Source organism: Conger conger, chromosome 13 (genome assembly GCF_963514075.1).
Source record: "Conger conger chromosome 13, fConCon1.1, whole genome shotgun sequence".
Taxonomy (NCBI): domain Eukaryota; kingdom Metazoa; phylum Chordata; class Actinopteri; order Anguilliformes; family Congridae; genus Conger; species Conger conger.
Genome location: NC_083772.1, coordinates 1,267,907 through 1,280,406, shown reverse-complemented (window position 1 = coordinate 1,280,406; position 12,500 = coordinate 1,267,907). Strand labels below are relative to the sequence as shown.

General features: G+C 43.8%; 2 protein-coding genes across 2 annotated transcripts in view; one reads left to right on the top strand and one right to left on the bottom strand.

Moving 5' to 3' along the window:
* The window catches only part of smc4 (structural maintenance of chromosomes 4), a 27,433-nt gene extending 18,341 nt beyond the window's left edge, over positions 1-9,092 (bottom strand). The window contains exons 1-5 of the mRNA XM_061216846.1: positions 8,895-9,092; positions 7,067-7,218; positions 5,761-5,951; positions 4,980-5,171; positions 2,458-2,634 (exon numbers count right to left, since the gene is read on the bottom strand). Coding sequence (XP_061072830.1) covers positions 2,458-2,634; positions 4,980-5,171; positions 5,761-5,951; positions 7,067-7,208 — 702 coding nt within the window. The 5' untranslated portion in view covers positions 7,209-7,218; positions 8,895-9,092. The remainder of the gene's footprint in view (positions 1-2,457; positions 2,635-4,979; positions 5,172-5,760; positions 5,952-7,066; positions 7,219-8,894) is intronic.
* A 326-nt stretch (positions 9,093-9,418) lies between these two features.
* The window catches only part of ift80 (intraflagellar transport 80 homolog (Chlamydomonas)), a 67,989-nt gene continuing 64,907 nt past the window's right edge, over positions 9,419-12,500 (top strand). The window contains 2 exon segments of the mRNA XM_061216847.1: positions 9,419-9,589; positions 10,341-10,431. Of these exon segments, the coding sequence (XP_061072831.1) occupies positions 10,392-10,431 (40 nt within the window). The 5' untranslated portion in view covers positions 9,419-9,589; positions 10,341-10,391.

The window sequence follows — 12,500 nt, the reverse complement described above, 5'->3', positions numbered from 1 at the left end:
ATAAACCTTGCAATTATACCTCAACAGCTGGGCCCTGAAAGCCATGTACTACCAGAGATATTTTTTTTAATTGAATGAAACTGCTACTTTAGCCCTGACAGGGTGAAATGGAAGCAGTGGGAAGAGAGGAACTCACTTCATACTCCAAGAACAATAAATGCTTCATATTACTGAAAGCAAGCCAGCCATTATAATTAGCCGTCTGAAAGAGGCGTTACGCTAAACTAAGAGCTCAAAACTTCATTACAATTAAAAATTAAAAAGTGAATACAATAAATGTACAGCAACGTAGCACTTTCTGAAGATGTAAAAATGAGCGGTCCACTCTAAGGTTCTGTTCCACCAAAAACACACCTTTGGTCCTCCAGGTCATCCCTGAGGTACATACTTTAATTATCATGTGGTATGGACTTGAAAAAATATAAATTGACAAAATAGGTAAATTAGTTCATTTGCATACTTCTAAACAAATTCTAAGATTTTTGTCGCAGTCTATAATCTGAACCAAGTTGGATATCATTATAATTATTTCATTGTATCTAACACATATTTAAAGATTGCCATTTTTTACATTTAATTTACTAATTTTTTATCACCAGTGCCCAATAGTCATTTTTTGGAGGAAAAATGTAATTTCAGGATCTAAGGATGAGATTTGTGATGCTGTACCCGCCCCTACATTGGCTATGGTTGGCAAAGGTTCATGAGGATAGGATGACTACGAACAGAGAAAAATGCTCCTGCAATATTGTCCAAAATCAGGCTGAGAAAAATCGACAAAGATAGAAAGGGCTAATAATTACACTCATTTCACCATACACATGGAGTAATCATTCAAGAAGTGGTATTATCCCAAAAGGAGGGATGATTTTATTTTTCAGTGGAAGAGAACCTTAAGGAAAACTGACTAATAGCAATTGCAAAAAAAAAAAAATAATGTTTGTGTCTGTACACACATGGCACTTCAAACACATCTAGCAAGCGGCCATGAGACGATCTGCTTGGAAACGGCTCTTGGGCCCTTAACCCTGTATTTATCCAGGGGGGGTGGGCCCCTGCGTAGTATAATCAAGTGTAAGTCACTCTGGATAAAAGCATCAGCTCAATAACTCATGTAGTGCATCCACGTGGACGGGCTGCGCAGCCCCAACAGACAGGCCCAGCGATGGGCCCCTCGGGGGGCCGGGGGGGCAGAGAGGAGCTGGAGCCCCCCACACTGAGGCAGCACAGCTAATATTGGGATTTTCTCACACCAATATTTACGTGCTGCTAGAGTGGGGAGGGCAGACCACGGCCGCCTCCAACCCGAGCGTCCCCTCCCAGAGAGACCCCCCCCCCCTTCCCCTGGAACCCCCCGCCACAGCACGCCTGAATCGGCCTGGAACCCCCACACCACAGCACGCCTGAATCGGCCTGGAACCCCCCGCCACAGCACGCCTGAATCGGCCTTAACATCCTGAAGCAGCAGAAGATGATTCGCAGTGGTGCTTAAGTCCTGCAAACCATGATGCGCTGCTAGAGCAGTCTAAGGGCTGGTGAGGGACTGGACCCCATGATGCGCTGCTAGAGCAGTCTAAGGGCTGGTGAGGGACTGGACCCCATGATGCGCTGCTAGAGCAGTCTAAGGGCTGGTGAGGGACTGGACCCCATGATGCGCTGCTAGAGCAGTCTAAGGGCTGGTGAGGGACTGGACCCCATGATGCGCTGCTAGAGCAGTCTAAGGGCTGGTGAGGGACTGGACCCCATGATGCGCTGCTAGAGCAGTCTAAGGGCTGGTGAGGGACTGGACCCCATGATGCGCTGCTAGAGCAGTCTAAGGGCTGGTGAGGGACTGGACCCCATGATGCGCTGCTAGAGCAGTCTAAGGGCTGGTGAGGGACTGGACCCCATGATGCGCTGCTAGAGCAGTCTAAGGGCTGGTGAGGGACTGGACCCCATGATGCGCTGCTAGAGCAGTCTAAGGGCTGGTGAGGGACTGGACCCCATGATGCGCTGCTAGAGCAGTCTAAGGGCTGGTGAGGGACTGGACCCCATGATGCGCTGCTAGAGCAGTCTAAGGGCTGGTGAGGGACTGGACCCCATGATGCGCTGCTAGAGCAGTCTAAGGGCTGGTGAGGGACTGGACCCCATGATGCGCTGCTAGAGCAGTCTAAGGGCTGGTGAGGGACTGGACCCCATGATGCGCTGCTAGAGCAGTCTAAGGGCTGGTGAGGGACTGGACCCCATGATGCGCTGCTAGAGCAGTCTAAGGGCTGGTGAGGGACTGGACCCCATGATGCGCTGCTAGAGCAGTCTAAGGGCTGGTGAGGGACTGGATCCCATGATGCGCTGCTAGAGCAGTCTAAGGGCTGGTGAGGGACTGGACCCCATGATGCGCTGCTAGAGCAGTCTAAGGGCTGGTGAGGGACTCTAACCCTGCCTTGCGACGGGCTGGTTTCCCCTGCAGGGAGTGTGTACCTGTAAGATGAGGAAGCGGTTGTGGTCCAGGTCGATGCCGTGGCTCCGCAGCAGAGCCCCCACCTCTCTGAAGGTGGCCTTGCGGCCGCTGATGTGGTAGGCTGAGGAGTTGTCCTTCCCAGCCGTACGCGACACACAGAACCTGCTGCCGGGGACCACCTCGTACTCATCCCCTTCCTGCGGGGCAGAGCGGGGGCGGCTCAGGGGCAGAACAGCTTTTACCAAACATTCAAACCCAACAAAAAGATGAACACAATCACCAGAGAGCAGCCAGGCCTGTCCGTTATAGGACACTGCTTTTAGCACAGCTACACACACAGGCCTACATCTATAAAAATGATGCAAATGATACAGAAAAAATACTTATTTTTAAAAGATGTGAATGTTTAAATCTGTTAAACTGCATTTGGTTTATTTAGCTACAAGTGGAGCCAGTTTTATAATCTTCTGTCTCACACAGAAAATAAATAAAAATGACAAAAGCACAAGCCTTAGCCTCAGAGGAATGTGTTTTCTTGCTGCTCAGATGGTACAGGGTCTCATTCAGATCAATGACATGCTTTAATTTCGACAAAGACAGATACATTTTTTTATCTGTATCAGAGTAAATAAATTAGCTTGACTATGGACAGAGCTTCATTTATGAAATATTTCTTTGCAGACTACCAAGCCTTTCATAATTATGGAAAATAAAAATAAATAAATAATATCTACTGTGGGCTCCATAACTGCTAGCACCCCTGACTGACAACGCACAATAAATAAATAAATAAATATATAATTGAAAAGCACTCAAAGCGGTAACGTGAAAAATATTATTAATGTTTCAAAGGACCCAACCAAAATCATACAAGTTAATTTCATCATTTAATTCATTCAATCCTTTCAGGATCTGTGCTTCAGTGAGAACAGCCCTCAAAGCCACCTCCACATTTCACCGTGGGTATCTGTGCTTCAACACCAAACATTCCCATGCTATATCTGACCAAATCACTCAACTCTGCTCTCATATGACCACAGCACCTTTGTACAAGCATCATTTAAATGACGTTTGTTAAACCGGTCAGGTACAGCATCAGCACGTTTGGTGTCGAAGCAGAGATGCACACGAGGAGAGGCACCTCATGCCCACAGTGAAATGTGGTTGTACGTCAGTGATGCTTCGGGGCCAGTTTAATTCCAGAGGTCCAGGGGCGCTGGTTAATATCAGTGCTAAAATGGATTCCACCAACTATCCGGCCATTTCAGCGACAGCCCGGCTGCCTGGGCCTCGAGGTCGAGACCTGGCTGGAGACTTTCTGCAAGACACTGCCCCACAGCACACCTCAGAATGCACACCGAAATGGTTCTGTGACCACAAAACCACACGAGGAACTCTAGCCCAGCAGCAGCCTGTGGGCCACGCGGTCCATAAGCCCAAACCCATGAATGTGACGGGTTCTGAAAGGATCCGTATCGAGGAATGGTCCAAAATCCCCCCTTAAGCCTGACGAGCATTGCTGGAAAAGCCTCCATGCAGTTTTCCTTGCCAGGGGTGGATGCACCAAACCAGGGGTGCCAATAATTATGGAACCTTGATTTTGGTGAAATGCATTTATTTTTTATTCAATAAATGTGAAATTTTGGTTGGTTCCACTGAAACATTAATAAACTACAATAAGTTTCACATTGTGAGATTTTGAGTGTAGTATTTTTATTAATTGCTGGTCAGGGTGCCAGTGATTCTGGAGCCAGTCTGTACACATAGTGAATCAGGCGTTGAAGGGAAAAAATTATATTGTAATTTATTTATTTTATTTTATTTTTTTAAATATAAAATTGAACGCAAATCAAATCAAATCAAATCAAATTAATTGTAAGATTAGCAATTTTACACCACAGTCCTAAATACACCAGAGGTGCATTTGAGCTAAGGTCAGGAAAATGAGCTCACCCATTATTATATATATATATTTTTTCTTTTTCTTTTTTTTTTATGAAATAAAAATGGAGGTGAGGGAATAAAAATAAAAAACCTTGTGAAAATACAGCATTGTACTGTACAGTGCATTAAGCCTTCTGTGCATGACTATACAGCCAATTTAAGATTACCCAGAACCCCCTCTGTCACACAAAACCATCAGAGAGAGGAGTATCAGATCTACAAATATTTATAATATAATTCATGTGGTTTAAAAATAATATAACAAATCAAATTAAACCGGGTTAATTTTAAGGCTACCAATTATACACACCACTGTCCTAAATACACCATTGCCCTAAATACAGCAGATATACTTTTGAGATGGAATCAGGTAAATAACCAAGCAGCTCATTCCTAGCAGAGAAAATTAAATAAAAATAAAATATTCTATTGAAATTTGTTTTAAATCGAGTGAAACAGGATTAATCCCTTCTATGTATAGCCAACATCAGATTACCCAGAACCCCCTCTGTCACACAACCGTCAGAGAGGAGTATCAGATCTACAAATATTTATAATATGCTTATTTTTCTTTTTTCCTTTATATTTATTTTTTTACCTTGTCAATAATTTTCTGAAAATGGACTTCCACAGTGCAGGACTGGATGTCCTGGTGCTGGTCAGAACTGTGAATGAGCACCGACAGCTTTTTGGACCTGATCTTTTGGGCTCTGTATCCAAACACAAACAGCATGGAGTCTATCACATTGGACTTCCCGCTTCCATTCGGACCGATGATGCAGGAGAAGCGCTACAGAAGAGAAAGGGGCAAAATGTATACAAATATAAAACATTTCCTCAGGAAAACTGTTCTCCAAGACCACAGAGATGAGGCTTATTTTCAGCACATTACAATGACACCATTTATTTTTTTAAATAAAAAAAGAAAAGAAAAATTATTTGGCAGCCTATTATTTTCTACACCTGCGTAAAATCGAAAAGAAACTAAATATAAAAAAATATGTATAACCAGGCACACATTTCAACACCACAGAAATTGTGCATTTTACAATATCAACTTTAACAGACCACTGGTGTAAAAAAAATGTCTATAAAACTGCTGCAAAATGGAGGAGTGTAAAAAAAAAAACCACACATAATTTTTTTTCCCATTTGTGCTTCGAAATAAATTAATCAAACACAATCAACATGAAATATGTAAGTTCATATTCTCAAGAGTATTTAAAAAAATATTAAACGTTAGCCTTTCATGAGAAAATACACCAGTCTCGCCCTCTTAGTCAATTGGAGAATGAAAGCAAAATAATAATAACGATGAAGAAAATAAAGCCCTACTTAAAACACGCATTAAAAGCGTTTTGGCGGGTACATGACCATACCTTGTGAAAAGGCCCCAGTATCTGCTCGCCCGCATATGATTTAAAGTTCTGGTTAACGATGTGCGTTATCATGAGGCGCGGAGCGCCCGGCTCATTGGTCATCGCTGGGGGCGGGGGTGGAGGGATGCTACCGAGAATCTCTTCCAAACTTCGGTTATCAGCCGCCTCGCCGGGCGCTAGCGCAGCGGCATCTGGGGCGAAAAGTTTACACTTTCAGACCCTACAGTGTCGTTTACGTTTAGGCGCAGGCAGCGGGGCTGGGCTGGGTTGGGTTGGGTTGGGCTGGGCTGGGGGGGGGGCGGAGACGCAAAAACAAACAAACAGAACGCAGGGAGGACGGTCGCAGCGGGGAACAAAGGCGGCGGGGAGGATCGGAAGTTAAATTACACAGCCGCTTTTCTTTGTTCAAAATGTAAAAACAAACACCACCGGGACATGGCTACGTGTAAAAATACCCACACATAAAGTACAATATCAGTCTAATACATGCAATTTTGCCCCAAAACGGTCCAGTCAGACTAAGTTAAACTCTTTTTTCGAAGGATTATTTTTAAATAATAACTTTTCCAGTCGTCTAACAGGTTGCATTATATTTGTCATAATCATCTCTGTCCCGAGATATTGAGCATTAACAATGCCACCATCTTTAGAAAATTCCACTAGCAGTGCCTACTTTGCATATACATTGCTTTGCAAAAACAGTAATGAGTAGTCTATTATCCACGTCAAAATAAATTGCTTAAACAAATGTTACGTTAGTTTTCAGAAACAAACACTAACGCGTTCCTACAACAGACCAAAATGACTTCAGTCCATTCGCATGGACAAAAAAACCCCCCAAAAAACTACAAAGTAAGAGTACTTGGACCAAGTCAAATAATGTAACTTTATGCCAAAAGACACACAAAAATTCCAGTCCATTCATTTTACTGTGTAAAATACGAGAGAAAGTCCAATCAAAGCACCAAGACTAATATTAAATCAAGTCTTGGTCTATCCTAAATAAAGTTAGCCTAATTTGAAACAGACGCACACACGCCACCATAATAATCAGCTCAAAATCACCGGAGACATTTATCGATTCCCGGCGACGTTAGCCAGCCATCTAGCCCAATGTTGTGAATAAAGCCCGTGGAAAGAACGAGGTTGCTATAGCTAGCCAAACGAACTGCATAATATGGAAACAGCTGTGTTATCGCAGTGAGGTACAACGCAACAAAATAACAACAAAGTCAGCAAGACAAAGTCGCCACTCATTTAGATGCAAACACAGCCATCAAAAAAAAAAACACCCGTCGCTACTTGCCATTTGTTGGTGTTCCTCCTTGGCCGTTCAAGTTGATTTCTGCAGGGGGCACGTCCAACTCCTCGTCCGAGTCATCCCGGGACTGCACCCCCTTCCCCTTCTGCCGAGCGGCAGTGGAGCTTTTCGCCGTTCTGGATGGCATGATTTTAGACCTGAAGAGGACATTGGCAACGTTAACAGATAAATCCGAGGAGAAGCGAGCAGCGCTGCGGTCCGTCCACCCCCCATGTTCGCCCGCTTACTACTTGTCAAAGAGGAGCACCCTTGTACCCCTCCTCCGTTATCCAACCATCCCAAGGAGGCCTTTCGCGATAATCCAGTTGGCAATAGCCACAGACCATTTTATTTTCTAGACAGAATTAGTGCGGCCTCTGTCACTCGGAGAAGACATATCAGATTTCCTGACACGAAAACGGCGACGCTTTAGATTTAAAATGGGCCGATTGTAGGCAACTAGTTATGTATCCACAATTAGTTCAACGCATCCCGATATTGTTGCCAAAAATAGAAAAGTAACAAAAGTTATTCGCTGTGCTGGACAACTTCGTTTATGAGCCAACTTGCTATAACTGGCTAGCAAACTGCTACACATGGTTTCTTCTGATTTAATTTAAGGAGAATTGAACTGACAAGTCGATTGCACGGATCAGACAAAGCGTCACGTTACCAGCACATTACAAAGACGGAAAATGGTGACGTCTCTCGCTGTCAGTAACGAAAGACAGAACTCATAAATAACACAAACGATGAAATGTACGCATCTTTGCCAAACCAAATCGGGTCGGTCGAGTTCCAATCCTATATTATTTTCGATTATCATTATAAAGTTTCAAACTGATAGGCTACAAAGTACCAAATAACGTTAGCTATCTAGGTTACCAACTAAAGTAAAATCTTAAAGCATTGATTGGTTTTCTTTCCCTACGAGCATTCCAGTTAACGCTCGCTAACGTTAGATGGTATGCAAAATTAAATGATGTCAGAGCTATAGGGATGATTTATGTGAGCTAGCTAATAATACGTCACATTATGCTAAGTTACAACCAGCGGGGCTGGCTGCCCAGTTGGCTGAAGTTAGAATCTCGGCTAATAAATTAGCTTACTGAGCAAGCAGCTATTCCTCTAGAGGCAAAACAACTGGCATCTAAACGTGCTGAAAGGAAAGGGTATAAGTTAGCTAGCTGTAAAGCACACTAACAGTCAATAAGGAACTGCGTGACTGTATTAAAAGAGCTGGCGCTAAAGTAACGTTAACGTTAGAAAAACTGCGTCAGTAACGATAGCTAACTTAATAGACTCGTTGAGCGTTAAGCTATTAAATAAGTTAGCTAACTGCTAGCTAGTATCACTAACGTTAGTCTAGTTATCAGCAATCGTCAGGTTTAACAGTTAACGTTAACTTACCGTTACATAGAATACATCTAGCAATCAAGCTAGAATAACAAGCAAAAGGTTACAATTAAAACAATTACCTGCAAGTGATTACGTCAGTTAAAATGACTACTAGCTAGCTATTAAGCTAATGAGTTAGCAAGTGTATGAACGCAAAATAGTTAGCTAACCTTAGCTAGGCTAGAAAACGAATTTATCTTGCCGAGGCTAACTTAGCAAGCTAGCTGGTATAGCTAAATAGTACAAAAGCAACTAGCTACTAACCAGAAAGTCATCAATACAGGTATGACATATTTTAAAAAAATACATCCACCTATTAAAATGTCTACGTGAGTAGCCAGCTACGTGTAAACGCCTTCCATAGAAAAACACACCTAAAGTCCCATCAAGTATATTTCATTTGAAGTTGAGACCCAGGTAAAGTAGCAATGTTTACCTTTTCCTGAACGTCAGATCGCAAATAATTTAGCTGAAATGTTGTCCAGATTTTTTTCCACAATTTTAAAGAAATGTTTTAAAACAATCCGTGGCTGTCCCGAGAAATAAAAAGTTAAATTCAGTAAGTCCCAGTGCTTTCTCGTCTGAAGTCTGGCTGCTTGATGGCTTCCTCAGTCGAAAATGGCGCCTAAACGCTGCAGTCGAACCAAAATTCGTTAGTGGCGCAAAGCAGCATGGGAATTCCACTGGTCAAGAAAAGAAGAAATTTTAAAAAAGGGGGCTGATGCCAAGTCTGTAAACATTTAAATTTTTGCCTTACATTCCGAGATTTGTCTTTAAATAAAACATAAACCAGACACCACAAACAATAGTTTCATGTAGGATATAGAAAAATAACATTATGTAATTAATGTTTTGTTTTTGCTGGATGTGGTCGCTAGCTGTTCAGCTTACGTGTTAACTGTTGCCTAGAAACGCGTGTGAAGTGGGATACCATTTTCTGGCATTTTGCTGGGTAGGTAGCTAGTAGAACACTTGTTATTAATTGAAAACAGTGAGACTTCGTAAAATGGCAAAGTTATACGTGTTTTAATTGCCAAACGCGTTACATATCTAATGTGATTCTTGCCAAAGAACACACTTTTGTAAAATCTCGCGATATCATAGAAAAGCAACTTCTACACTCTTAGCAAGGTAGGTAACGTTAACATGGCTAACGTTAGTTGGCTAGCTAGCTAAGTCACTTATATGTGGGCACACGTTATCCAGTTGTCTTGCCAAAAGTTTAATTAGTTAGTGAGCTAGTTTATTCGAAATTAGAACGGCTTTTTTTCAATGTGGCTGGTCAGTGATGTATATTATTTAGATGCATTGACTTTTGTGCTTACTGCGTCTTTGAAGCTGTGTAGCTAATAAAGCTTTCAGTCCAGAGAACAGAAGGCTCATTGCTATTGGCTGGCTAGCTTGCTAGCAACGAGATGTGTGTTTATCTGAGTGACAGGCACTGATACGGGCTAAGGCAGGTATGTTACCGTCAGTTAATTTCTCGAATGGTTCTCTAATATGTTAGCATGGTTAGATGCAGTATTACTTTGTAGACAATCCTATGTGTCAGGACTAGCTGTCTAGCATGCACTGATATTGTTAGCTGCAAGTTCCCACTTTGTAGGTTGCATACTCTTTAGCCAAGCATTATTTTCTCAACTTGAAAAGCAGCCTTCGTTTTAGCCATCAGGCTACCCAGAGGTAGGTGTTTGGCTGTTCGTTATTTGTGGACTCCTGTCAGCTTGCTCGTTCGATGGCTGCGAATTTCGAAGCTGGGAAATATCATGTAACTTGATGGCTATTCCAGCAATGCTAAAATGAATAGCGAATGTTTAATGTTAAAAGGCATCTAATGGTCGTAAAGCCCGAACTGAATATGAGTTTTCCTGTTGTGTTCCAGCTGTCACTGAAAAAAGATACCAAGGCCTGAAGATCTAAGAATTGGGTGAAAATGAGACTGAAGACCTCGCTCCTAAAGGAGCCTAAACATATCCTTTCCATCGAAATTAACCGTGAATTTAAATAAGCAGTTTCCCGTTAATTATACTTCAGTTATTATATTCTACTTTATTAGGAACGCTTATTAACGCAAAACTTGCTTCTGCAAACAGTGCATCACTTGGCTACAACTCAACATATAAAGCATGCTGACATGGTGAAGATGTTAGTTGTTTGACCAAACGTTACGATGGACAGAGACGCCTGATCTAAGTGACTGTAGTATGCGCGTGGCAGTTCCAGCCTGTCGGAAACCGCTGCTCTCCTGGGCCTTTCGCAGAGCCCAGTCTCTACATTACATTACATTAATGACATTTGGCGGACGCTCTTATCCAGAGCGACGTACAACAAAGTGCATACCCATAACCAGGGATAAGTGCGCTGAAAGACCCTAGAGGGAAGTACAATTTCAACTGCTACCTGCACAACAAAGATAAGGACCAGGGCCTATTTGAATTTTTTTTTTTTTTTTTTTTTTAAACAAACAAACAAACAACAAACAAAGCAAAAGTATTACCAAACCCCTTAACTAGCCAAACACTGCTTACCTAGGCAAACTAAAAATACTGATACACAAAAGTAAATCACAGAAAGACAACAATTAAGGTTCACAGGGAGGTAGGGAGGGACGGGGAGAGGTGCTGCTTGAAGAGGTGCGTCTTCAGTTTGCGCTTGAAGGTGGGGAGAGATTCTGCAGTTCTGATCTCAACGGGGAGTTCGTTCCACCACCGTGGAGCCAGAACAGACAGTAGTCGTGAGCGTGAGGTGGAGGTTCGGAGAGGGGGAGGTGCCAAGCGGCCTGTGGAGGCTGAACAAAGAGGTCTGGCAGGGGTGTAGGGTAGTCTCTAGAGTTTACAGAGAACAAAAACATCCACCTGAGTGGCAGTTCTGTCGGAAGAAACATCTTGTTGATGAGAGGAGATTGTCCATACTTGTTGAAGTTGTGCAGCAGTGCTGTGCATCTGTGTCTCTGTATGCACAGCACGTCAACCTTGCAGCGGATTGGCTGCCATCATGGATCTTGAATCTTGAAGGAATATTTCCACTTAAATCCATTCCACCAAAAATTCAGGCAGTTCTGGTGGCAAAAGGGATCCTACCAAGCGTTTGCCTGGTCGTGGTGTAAAGCATGTTGTTTGCCTGGTCCTGGTGTAAAGCGTGTCGTGCCTGGTTCTGGTCCTGGTGTAAAGTGTGTCGTGCCTGGTCCTGGTTCTGGTGTAAAGTGTGTCACGCCTGGTTCTGGTCCTGGTGTAAAGTGTGTCAGGCCTGGTTCTGGTCCTGGTGTAAAGTGTGTCGTGACTGGTCCTGGTCCTGGTCCTGGTCCTGGTGTAAAGCGTGTCGTGCCTGGTTCTGGTCCTGGTGTAAAGCGTGTCGTGCCTGGTTCTGGTCCTGGTGTAAAGTGTGTCACGCCTGGTTCTGGTCCTGGTGTAAAGCATGACGTGCCTGGTTCTGGTCCTGGTGTAAAGTGTGTCACGCCTGGTTCTGGTCCTGGTGTAAAGTGTGTCAGGCCTGGTTCTGGTCCTGGTGTAAAGTGTGTCGTGCCTGGTTCTGGTCCTGGTGTAAAGTGTGTCATGCCTGGTTCTGGTCCTGGTGTAAAGCGTGACGTGCCTGGTTCTGGTTCTGGTCCTGGTGTAAAGTGTGTCAGGCCTGGTTCTGGTCCTGGTGTAAAGTGTGTCGTGCCTGGTTCTGGTCCTGGTGTAAAGCGTGACGTGCCTGGTTCTGGTTCTGGTGTAAAGTGTGTCAGGCCTGGTTCTGGTCCTGGTGTAAAGCGTGTCGTGCCTGGTTCTGGTCCTGGTGTAAAGCGTGTCGTGCCTGGTTCTGGTCCTGGTGTAAAGCGTGTCGTGCCTGGTTCTGGTCCTGGTGTAAAGCGTGTCGTGCCTGGTTCTGGTCCTGGTGTAAAGTGTGTCACGCCTGGTTCTGGTCCTGGTGTAAAGTGTGTCGTGCCTGGTTCTGGTCCTGGTGTAAAGCGTGTCGTGCCTGGTTCTGGTCCTGGTGTAAAGCGTGTCGTGCCTGGTTCTGGTCCTGGTGTAAAGCGTGTCGTGCCTGGTTCTGGTCCTGGTGT